At 43.6% G+C, this 12,083-nt stretch overlaps 1 protein-coding gene across 1 annotated transcript; it reads left to right on the top strand.

Moving 5' to 3' along the window:
- Positions 1–2,875: 2,875 nt before the first annotated feature.
- On the top strand, positions 2,876–11,735 carry LOC139667046 (transducin-like enhancer protein 1; the record flags this gene model as incomplete). Its single annotated transcript, XM_071546425.1, has 6 exons — positions 2,876–3,602; positions 3,993–4,093; positions 5,445–5,508; positions 6,595–6,639; positions 11,411–11,473; positions 11,631–11,735. Coding segments are annotated over exons 1-6 (402 nt in total), but the record flags the coding sequence as incomplete, so codon positions are not given.
- Positions 11,736–12,083: the final 348 nt, after the last annotated feature.

Below are 12,083 nucleotides of genomic sequence, written 5' to 3'. Positions count from 1 at the left end.
ACCAAATGAGGCTTATATGGCAGGTTCTTGTATCCCATCCAAAGCAGAGGCTAATTGTGTGCTTCTCCACTCTAAACAAATGACCGCGGAGGGAGAGAGAGAGAGAGAAAGGGAGAGAGAGAATGCTAAAATGGATCAGGGGAGAGGCTATTTTGTTAAGGAAATCAGAAGGCCAGTGAGATCACGTGTAATTACCTATCTGCCTGGTGTCTGTCCCTTCAGATCACTAGGTGGGGGAGGACGCAGAATATCGTTGGGAACAGTTCACCAACACAGAATATTTGGAATCTCCCTCATAATATTCTTGACGTGTGTGCTACGCAACTCATACACACACACACACACACACACACACACATTGTATAGACCTCTTCGGCCGCCTCCCTCGAGGACTCTCCCCCGGCTATGTAAGCCATTAATGGTTACCTAGAAGTCTTAATCCTATAATCTTAATCGTATTCTACTCACTGCTCCATAGTCTAAGTTAATAAAATGTGCTGCCAACTTGATTTCAAGGAGAGACTTTCACAACGTTCTGAGCTACGTTGGTCCCAGGAAGACCTTGTGACTACGATTTTGGTGTTTTCCTTTTTTCTGTCCCTTGAATTGAAAGTCCTTATATGCTCTATACATATGCTCTATAGAGAAGAAAAGACACAAAGAGCCAAAGTTGCTGGTGTCAAAAAAGGTTCTCTTGGAAACCAGGGAGTTAGATTATAAAGAGAGATAAATTACAGCCTCTAGTATTTTTGAGAATGGCCCCTTTTTATTTTGTACATTTTTCAATTTTGCATGTTCCAGTGCTTGAGGCCATGATACAGTATATCTCTCTTTATGATCCATTATATGATGTTATTTTATATGCTGAGTAGGCTGTGTGACACTTGTTGTTGCTTGTTAAACCCACTCAAAATTTATTGTATAAACTGAAAAATGCATGCAGTCATAATCTGGAAATGAGTGCACTTCTCCATGATTCCCAAAAAAGTGTTGTTTTTGTAAGTGAGAGGCTTCTGCAGGACACTGACAGTGAAAAAAAGCTAACAGTCTTCAGGTAGCCCGCTAAGGCAGACTAAATGGACCAAAATACTGCAGGCAGCGCAGCACAGGATCTCCCTTTCTGGCCGGCTGGCTGGTTTAGGTTACGAGAGAAATAGCTAAACATTGTGATTGGCTTATATTACAAAGCAGTCTGATTGGTCCAGTTGAGGCAGGAAGGGGTGGCAGGAGGGGGGAAGGTGAAGACAAGTGTTAACAAACACAGAGAGAGACAAAATGGGATCGCACACACAAAAAAATCATACACAGAAACTCCTCCATTCCTCCATGTCTGCACATACACACACACACACACACACAGGTGCAATTCAGTGGGTGGTATTGTTAGTCACACTGATGTGCATGTGGGAGTGTGTGTGTATGTGTATGTGTGTGTGTGTGTGTGCGTGAGAGAGAGAGAGAGAGAGAGGGCTGGGAAAAAGGTCACGGTTGGTCACAGTCAGGAGTCTCTCATATGGACCGGATCAGCCGCCATAGAGGTCAGAGGTCACAGGGTCAGGGGTTGAGCTCTCTAAGCCAATCACAGGTCAGCGTGGGGATGAGGGGTTTTCCATGTGAACTGAGAGGGGCTTAGACGGGATAAGTGGAACACAGTTGTTGGCAAACCGTAAGCCCGCTCTATACGACCCAATTTTAAGAAACACCCTTCAGCCACTTGAAAATTTCATGAAGTGGGTCATTTTTGTAGTTAGTCAGTCAGTTGGTTAGTATTTCATTAGTCTGTCAATTAGATAGTTAGTTACTTAGATAAAAGAAATATAGGCCTTGATTTCAGGGGTCAATTTTTGGGGGGGGAAACAACAATTTACCTCTTCACCTCTTCTGAGTAAATTTGGCGAAGTCACTTACTGACCATGCCCACCTATATACATACTTTATTAGCTTTATTACGATGGATGAAATATGGATGTTGGAGTTGTAAAACACTAACCTCTCATCAGTAGTGTACCAACCTGCACAGCTACTGCTATTAGTCAGGTGTATAGTATTCTCAGTGTAAGAAAGAGGCTGGTCTAATTGCAAACTCCCACTTTATTACTAGATATCAGGGTTTCCCCATAAAGTTTTCTCTGCAGGGAGGAAAGGCCTCTGAGATGGCATTCAAAAACTGGCACTAAGACTCACCTTTTAAATTATATAAAATAATAATACTAAGCTCTAATAAAATTCTTTTCAGATGGGGTTTCGGCCCCTCTGGACAGGGTGTCCCAAGCCTCCTAATTCAAAGATAGTGGAAACACATGGGGGAAAAAAAGAGAAATGGAGCACATAACTGAGCACAAGTATTGCGAACTCAGAAAGAGGCAGAGGCAGAGAGAGAGAGACACAGAGAGAGAGAAAGAGAGAGAGGCAGAGAGAGACAGAAATTTGAGTTGATTTGCCATGGCACTTGTTAGGAAGGTTCACAGCAGCTACCAAGTAAGACAGTGTATGTGTGTGTGTGTGTGCCGCGCGCGTCTTTAACCTTGTTCCAGCTGAGCCCACGTTACTTTGATTGACAGCTGAGATTTGCCATAACCCACCGCACTGCCCGCCCTGCGCGCCTCCGTGTGGCGGCGCTTGCGATGCCTGGATTGGCTGGAATCCGCGTAGCTCAATCAGGTCAACAGGATCGAAGCCGTTTACAGGAAATCTATTGGTCCGTTCTATAAACTACATCATTATCCCCACGTGGAGCCGCGGGTCTGATTGGTCCTCGGCCGTTTGTGGGCCGGTTCTCCATTTCGGTTAGCCGGGGAGCGTGAAACCGCGTGAGAAAGTTGCCATTGAGGTAAAGCGGAGCTAGACAGTGGACTGTTGCCGCCGTGGTGGGAGTTGTTGTTATCAAAACTAACAACATCTCTCCTCTTTTATGAAACCTGTTTGGACTGCGATCTGTCTCAAAACTCGTGTGCATCAGCGGGGAAGCAAGTATTTCTTTTTTTGTTGAGTATTCAACCGCCAAGCGACCACGGCGAGTCAAGTGGGAACTCTTCACAGCAATTAACTTGTGTGGATTTGTTTCTAATTCTTTGACTATGAGCTGACCGCGTTGCGGCTGTCCGAGTGTCTGCGTTTGGGTCTGGTGACTTGAGTTTTTGTTGTTTGTTTGTTTGGTCGTCTCTACCTATTCGGAATACAGCGGATCCTACACAAAACACAAACACGGGAGTGATTGAGGTGGCTCCGGTCTTTCATTCTCACCTGGTTTATACCTCCCCCCTCTGCCTCCGGCTAATGACCCGTTTCCCGTGTTTTTCCGGTTGATTTACGGCCGTACGCTCGCTGGAGCGAGGAGAGCGAGCAAGTGAAAGAAACGGAGAGAAGAGCAGGGATTCACATTAATCGGTTGGTGAACTCGGAGGGAGCGGCGGGGCGGTCGGTTTTGTTTGAAAATAACGACCGTTGGTCTCATAACAACGACCAAATAACGGCGGATGGATTCGTTTCCATGATCTAGAGCATCCACCAACCCCCTATTTTGATCCCGTGAAACGGGGTTTTAAGCAGGAAACGGGCGCATCCTCTCGGAGATAACGATGTTTCCCCAGGGGCGACACCCGGTAAGACTCTTCCCTCCTCCCTAACTGCTGTTCACCTGGTCAGTATGGCGGCTGTCCTCGGCCCGGGCGAAGCCTCTTTGTTTGACCGGCGCTTCTTGTTGTTTTAGTTGTAACAGCCTTCAGCCTAATTACATGCTCATATCATGCGCTCTCTTGATAATTGGGCTGTGCAAGTGCTCTTAGCAGCGGAGTGGGACTGATGATGCTCTTGGCCCGCGTTGTTTGTTCAATAATGACTAATAATTAAAAGTTGCTGACATTACATATAAGCCTCGAGTAACTGAGAAGACAAGATGCATTGCAAGCTACATAATAAGGCAGTATGATGTTGATGTTGCTAATCCTGTGTGTGTGTATGTGTGTGTGTGTGTGTGTGTGTGTGTGTGTCAGACGCCCCACCAGGCCCCAGGCCAGCCCTTCAAGTTCACCATCCCAGAGTCGCTGGACCGCATCAAGGAGGAGTTCCAGTTTCTCCAGGCACAGTACCACAGGTGGATAATATAAATACACACACACCACACACGCTATCTTTATGGGCAACATGATTGCAAATTTTCTCATTGTCATTTACCCTCAACCCTCCCCCTTACCATAATAATTATTGTACAATAACTCACAAAACCCCCAAACTAAACCATAACCTGGATTAGGCGCACACACACACAGCAGACCCAGACATCAGTGTTAGCGCTGACACTGCGGTAGGTCTAAGTCGTGGTGATGGGTTAGAGCCAGAGGGTGGCGTGTGGGCTCAGGGTTTTATAAATCATTCCTTATTTTCCCCGTGTGTGTGGTTCTGTGTAGGGAGAGAAAGTGCCTGAGTATGTGCGCAATTGTGTGCTGCTTTGTGGTTATACTTATTTTTGGAGTTTGGAGGGCGGTTAACAGGTGAAAGCCCCTGACCTACAGACAACAGACTGTTTTGTTTTACATCCTGACTCAGCTACACGCACACACACACACACACAGCTTTGCCTGTCATTTTAGTCACGATGCTTAGCCCTGTCTTGGGAACATGCACGAGATGGATTCCTCATACTCAACGGGGTTAAACCAAACAAACGACGTACAGCCAACAGAAGTAGTTATCATGAGCAGACAGCGGTTATGACCGGTCGTTATCCTGAGTGGACAGGAAGAAGCTTCTCCCTTTCACTTTAATTCTATTGTGAACAAGTTTGATATCGTGCCCTACTCTGGGTTTGGGTTTGTGTTTTGGGGTGCTATAATTAGCGAGCAGTGTGAGGGATGAGAGGGGAATGCATCCACTTCAGTACAGTTTTGTATGCATTCCCATTGTTAATTGTCTGTTTTAGGAAAACAGTTGTAGAAAGAACAAACTACTTGTTCCCGCTGTTTATCCTGAGTTTTTACAGATACTGTGGACACAGACTGTTATATTTGAAAGGTTTGGCTCCAAACCATCACATATCTTTTTGTCAATTTATCAAATGCCAGCTGTTTCATTGATCAGCAATGATTGTCTTTTGTAAACTGAGGTCAAGACAGCTATAATAAATTCACTATTCAATAACGTTTTCATGCCACTGATGATATTGTAACAGCCACAAAATTTTTTAAACTTCATTTATGGAAAGAAATATGTAAATATCATCCAATAGTTAATGTTTTTAGGCTGTAAGAACTGCAAATCAGTGTTTCCTAAACTACAGTTTTGATCTCGAAATGGTTTGCAGGTGTGCTTCTTGTGACTCTCTGTGACAGCAGCGCTTGTATGCACCAATGGGCTTATGTCCAAGGACGAGGCTGAATTTGCTCAATTTGGACCGGAAAATCCAAGTTGCTCTAAAAATAAATTCTGTATTGTTGTGTGTTTTTCAGTCTCAAGCTGGAGTGTGAGAAGCTGGCCAGTGAGAAGACTGAGATGCAGCGACACTATGTCATGGTGAGATCCAAGTCACACTCAGAATTCATTATCCCAACATCACACATCTAGGCGGCAGGGTGGCCTAGTGGGGTTCAAGCCCTGTGTAGGTAAGCATCCGCCCTGCTGAAGTGTCCTCGAGGAAGGCTGGCTGAATCCCTACCAGCTCCCTGGTGCTGGAGCTCACCATGTGTTTTGATCTCCTGGAGGGTGGCAAGTAGAAAATGTCCCTACGGGCATCAATCAAGTATCGTATTATTACCTGAAAGAACTGAACGGGCATAATGAACAAAAATATACAGCAAGAAGAAAATCTCTTCTGATTGTGTGCAATTGTCTGAATTTCCATATTTGGACCTGCAAATGGAGATGATTAGAGTGGCAGATTAGACAGTGTGAGGACTTTTGAAGTTTGCATGCAGGCAGTTTTATTGATTAAGCTAGACATTGATATTTCACTGGACCAAGCATTTCATTAGATGGAACAGCCTCCTTTCCTGTGAGGCACTGATTAATGAGTTTCTACGTTTAACTCTTGCTTCTAAACTAAAAAAAAAAGCCTGTCCTCAATCGTTAATTGAATCATAGAAAGCTCTTGAAACACGCTTTACTCACATACCTTTGCAGAAGCCAATGTATTAGATATGCATGAATGCATGTACGCACACAGCTACACTCAGTCACAAGCAGCCAATATGCCCACAGAATGGCCACACAATTAGAGAGGTATTTTCAACTTGATTAGTAACCTTACACTGCCAAGCCATTTTACCTAAAACAAATTAAGGTCAGAAGAGGCTTTGTGTGAATCCAAAGTCCTTCTCAGTAGTCTTAGAAAAAAAATGCCCTTCCAAAATGCCCTTCCACTGATTGTTTGCAAAACTATCCATCTACATTGCTTCATATATCACGGTGGTAAGACACTGTAATAGAAACCAGGCGATGCAGCGTGGGTCATGGATTGGTGGTGACACTCCTGCAGAGGTTTAAAATTAAAATAGAAAAAAGCACTGTAAATCATTATTAAAGTGTAGAAAAAGACTTGTGTGTCATGGCTTTTAGATATACTCTCCCAGATCTAACCATCCAACTTTCTGTTCTCCTCAGTACTATGAGATGTCTTATGGCCTCAACATCGAAATGCACAAACAGGTATGGATTGGTATCTGTCTTCCTATCGTCTACTTCCTTCTCTGTCTGCTTCTCTGTCTCTGCCTTTATGTCTGTCTTGTGTTTCTCTGTCTCTCTCATGTCAAGGTTTTGATGTATTTGGTGTGTGTGCCTGTTGATGTGTCCTTGTGTGTGCTCAAATGCATTTGTGCGTTCATCCATTTGTGTGTGTTTTTACTGTATGCCTGTGTGTGTGCGTGCATGTGTGTTTGTGTGTTTATCCATGATCGATGGGGCTCTGTCTCCATTTCCCCAGTTAGGGCCGGCCGGCTGAGCCCAGAGGCAGGATGAATGGCTCTGTAGATTGATTGGTGCTGTCTAGGGGAGCGGCCTGCTTTATTACATTAGAGGGGCAGGGCCGGGGAGGGCAGAGGAATCGATCACAGTGAGGCCCTTTATCGAGGAAACGGAGAGGAAGAGAGACAGGAGAGCTCCCCTTTACAGGCAGGGAGGCGCGTGTACACACACACACACACACACACACAGGTCAGGCAGACTCACAAGTCCACACACACACATACAGAAAAGCAAGGACACTTATACATAGTAATGTGCACACACATACAGAAAGGCAAGGGCACCACTTACGCATAGTGAGGTACACATGCATGCACACACATCAAGACAAGGACAGTTCCACACAGTAATGTGTACAGACACACACACACAAAGTCAAACATGTTCACACATGGGTATGTATACAGACACACTGAAAGGCAAACATACTCGCATAGTTAAGTATGTACACACACATGGATGAGGGGGGCAAACGCTCTCTTTCTCACACACCCAAACACACACACATTTCCCCACAGGAGAGGTGCAGGGCTCAGAGCGTTTACCAGTAATTACCACAGCTATCGACCGGTCAGACCAGAGGAAATTGGAGGTGGATTGGCCTGGCTGCTTCACTGAGGAGTGGGGATGCTTCTCTCTCTCTCTCACTCTCACTCTCTCACGCTCCATCTCATTAGCTCTTTTTTTTCATGTTCTGCCTTTCCTATCCTTGTGTTATTCTATTTTCTATACTATTTAAGTTCTCTCCTTTTCCTTTTCTCTTCCTTACTCTCCATTTACAATTATGGGATCCCTAGTTGCTTGCACTACACTCCTTTCTTCCTTTCTCCCACCCTCTTTAGTTTTTTCTTTGCTTCTCTTTCGTTTTATGTCTATGTGAAGCTACTGTTCTTTCATTGTGAGGGAGATGCATCTCTGCCTATTGTCTACACACATACACACACAGACACACACACACACACACTAAAGCTCCAGGGGAGGTCATTAGCTTGGGGCTGCAGTTGTCAGAGCAACAGGCTTCTGTGGGCGGGGGGTACGGGGGACACAGACTAACAACCCACCTCCTGCTGGAGGTTTTGGGGGGGGGTGGTGAAGTTGTGAGTGTGTGTGTTGTAGCAATAATGCTCCAATTATACTGTATGTGTAATGGGATGCCTGTCCTCCGTTAGCACATTGTGTGTGTACACTTGCATCTTCTCTCTGCATCCTTAATATTTGTACAGTAAGTCTCTCGAATATGAATATTATTATGTGGAATGTGTGCTGTATCAAGGATTCTCCAATGTTTTCAGCCTGGAATTGAAATGAAGAATTCGTTCTTTAGTGCTGGGACCCATAGTCAGTAAACAAGGCTAAGAGTCTAACAGCCCCGTGACATTTCATTTTGTGGAAGCGTCTCTGCTGAGACTCAAACTCGGGTCTCAAGCTTGAGAGTCTGCAATCTAACTCCCTGCGTTCCAGGTGACCCATAAAGTGGTGAACAGAGCAACCAACCAACAATACCATCTATAGAGCCCCTGCTGTTGCGGTGCTAAAAATATAAAAAAAAAAAAATACACTTTATGTATATAGGCAAGATATTAATTTTTAAAATGGGTAGAATCTACATGAAATCAGATATTTATTTATTATTATTTTTTAATTCTTTAGACTACAAAATTGATTCTTCCGTGTCTGAATAAATCCAGCATTAGCTTAAGAAACTGTCAAAGTAGGCAACAGCTCAATTCAGCCCACAACTATTGTGGGTCACCCTGTTACCAAATTTAACCACTGTACGCACGCTATTGATTTAGCCATTTTAGCTCACAAAGCTTTTGCTCGTGCAAACGCTGTTATCCTATTCTTGTGAGCTAGCTATCTTAGTTCTGTTTACTCTGAAGGTTTTTAAGTCACAATCTGTAATGATGCCTCACTTAGGGAGCGCGACTTTAGGGATTTGTGGCTTTAACCCTGTTTGTTTGATCCTTGTTAGCTTCGTTACCTAGCTTAGTCAGATTAGCTGAGCTGACCCCATAGTAGTTGGTCAGACTATTCTCAGACACTCTAATCAGTGAGCTTCCATACAAGACTAATTATAGGCTTACAACTCAGACTTCTGAGAATGTTGTATGCTAATGGTAGGGCAGGTGTATTCTGTCTAAAATAGCTCTTTATTTAGCTCTGTCTAGCCGTGCCGTGGCCTAGGTCGGCCATTACGAGGTTGAGTTACATATGTGGAAAGTAGCAACTCATGAGCTGTTCTGGGTTCAGTACTGTAGAGGGCCAGCTGAAAGTACTTCCTTGTTGAAGTTCAGAAGCCCCATTGTTTACAAATCTACAGTCTACAGTGATATGTGTACATCAGATGTCAATGCACATGCATCGTGACACCATTGAGGCATACTGATAATAACACTAATACATGGCAATGCAATATAATATAGACATAGGCACAACTTGATGTATGCATCCCCCAGCCGAGGCAGTTGAACACAGATGAACACACACACATCTGACTAACCAACTTCAGTGACGGCAAACGACAGTCGAAGGGTAAAAATGTGCTACCTTTACACAGCTAAAAATTGACCACAGTGGTCTGTTTCCACCTGCCATGTAGCGATGTAGAGCAAATAGCAATTGTGCATTGCTAGCTCTTCACATTATTGTGTATACAGATTAAAGAGCAATGTAGAGGAATGTGGCCAGATATGGAAATGTGCATTGTAAGCTTTTCACATTATCAAATCCGTACTGGAAATTACAAGTTACATGTCAGGGACACTGACACATGTGCAGTCATGCAATAACCTACAAACAGAACTACAAATGTTCTGAAGGCTCACAACCTCTGTTGATTCTGTATATATTCTCTTTGATTCTGGATAAAGAGGAATATATTGGGTTCCGTAGTTCATTATTTATTTCTTCTTAAGCATATTCTGGGTAAAGTCATTCCATATTTACTCAACTCAATGTGTATTCTGGGAAATGTAGTTCCTTATTTACTTTCCTCTGCGTATACTCTGGGGAAGATAATTCTTTTAGATCCCTCCTGGTGGAAACTTCTTGATCCACAACAAATCAGTTGTGGATAAAGTAGTTTCTTGTTTGATTCCCCCCAAGTGTATTCTGGGTAAAGTAGTTTATAGTTTAGTTCTAGAATTATTCTGGATAGACTAGTACTTAATTGGCTCATCCAAGTATTTAATTGGCTGAACTGTGGCTGGGTCATTTGGGTGTAGTGTTGCTTGGTGAACTGATAGGTGTGTGTGTGTAAGGCCTAATGAGAGCAATCTTGCTGCAGAACAAACAAACAGGGTATCTCCAACATGTCAGCTTTTCAGGAACTTAAAAGGGCATTAAGGAATCTGAAATTATTTTTGTCCTCTCTAAAACAGGGTATGAGCCAGAAAGTGAGTTTTAAAAGCCAGAAACAAATCTTTGAGTCATTGGTATTGCTCAACAACCTTCTAAAAACTCCTGCAGATAAATGATGGCCATTTTGTGCAATGGGACAGTAAAAATAGTACTTATCGCACCTTAAGAAAAACCGCTCCTTTTTTAGCTTGATGGCCATGCCTTTTTGAGTTTATCCACTGAGTTTTGAAAGGGTTTATAAGCCCAAGGGTCTTAGAATTTCTCAACGCATAATCCTTTCAGTGAACTGAAGTTAAAACATGAAAAATGCCAAACTTCAGTTAAACTTTGGTTAAAAGGTTTTCACATAACCACAAAAGATAGCCCTGTGAAGCTTTTTAGATCCTGGAAAATAGACTTGCGTGTGTGTGTGTGTGTGTATCTATTTATGTGGCATGCGTGTGTGTCTGATGAGCCATTACTACGTTTCATGGCTCCTCCAATTCCCTCTTCACCCCGGCCTTCTTCGTATCAATTTGATTGGATGATATGTAATATGAGCCTCCTTATCTGATTTGATGCCACTGTGGGGGTATCTGGTTTCAGCCAATTGTAGCCACCTCCGGGGGTTGGGGGGCAGGCGGATGTGTTGGCATGGATACTAGAAGGGGGGGGGAGCAAATGAAGTTAGTAGCTGATGAGATTATGGTGAAGTGCTGATGGGAAGAGGGACAAGAGTAGAGAGGATAGGGAGAGACAAAAAAAAATAGAGCAGGCTAGAGGGAAACTTGATCTCATACTGATAATTAGAATGGAGAATCTCATACAGAATCTCATACTGTGTGTGTGTGTGTGTTGGTGCATATGGCATATACTGGATGTGTGTGTGTCGAGGGAAGTGGATGGGTGTTGTGTTGTGTGTGTGTGTGTGTGTGTGTGTGTGTATATGTGTTTGTTGGCTTGCTGTGGAGGTGGCAGTTAGTAGCGGCAGTAGTGTGTTTGTCTGCGTGTGCACATGTACTACCTGATTGATGTTACTGAACAGCTGTCTTTTCTAAATGACTATAATTATGGTATTAACAATTAAGTCTCTCTCTGTCTCTTCCTCCCTCAGACTGAGATTGCCAAGAGACTAAACACCATCTGTGCACAAGTCATCCCCTTCCTTTCTCAGGAGGTATGTGTGTGTGTGTGTGTGTGTGTGTGTGTGTGTGTGTGTGTGTTTTTTTAGCTACAGACTGTTTGTTACATTCACTTGTCTCTGCTAGCTCTGCTAATAACTCAGTCTGACACTCCTGGTCTTGAACAACACAGTATTTATGTGTGTGTTGCAGCATCAGCAGCAGGTGGTCCAAGCTGTGGAGCGGGCCAAACAGGTGACCATGGCAGAGCTAAATGCTGTCATCGGGGTACGTGGACTACCAGGTCTTCCACCTACAGTGTGTATTCCTCTACTTCCTCTTTACTTCCGCCGTCTGTCTCTGCATGTCTGTGTGTTTTCGTAGGGGGTCGGCCCTACGGCAATTGTGTAACAATTGAATGTTTCTTTATCAGCAAGTGATACCTGCATCATGCCAGTGATTCACCAAGCAGCACTTGATTTCAATAAAATCTCAGTTTTTATAGTTGGTTCACTGACTATTCCCTCAGTCTTGGGGTGGTAGTGAGCACTGCAAACTAATTGTAAAAGTTGAGATTTATTGGAATAAAGTGGCACTTGGTGGATTAGATGTATGCCGAATTTACCAAAAGCTGCTAATCATTCATAAAAGTTCTTAAAATAGGTA

Source organism: Centroberyx affinis, unplaced genomic scaffold, assembly GCF_046629955.1.
Source record: "Centroberyx affinis isolate AG114_WGS23_722 - 3 ecotype Tasmania unplaced genomic scaffold, CSIRO-AGI_Caff_v1 ptg005270l_1, whole genome shotgun sequence".
In the NCBI taxonomy this organism is placed as follows: Eukaryota; Metazoa; Chordata; class Actinopteri; order Beryciformes; family Berycidae; genus Centroberyx; species Centroberyx affinis.
Note: the sequence above shows the minus strand (reverse complement) of the source record. Positions and strands in the feature narration are given on the sequence as shown.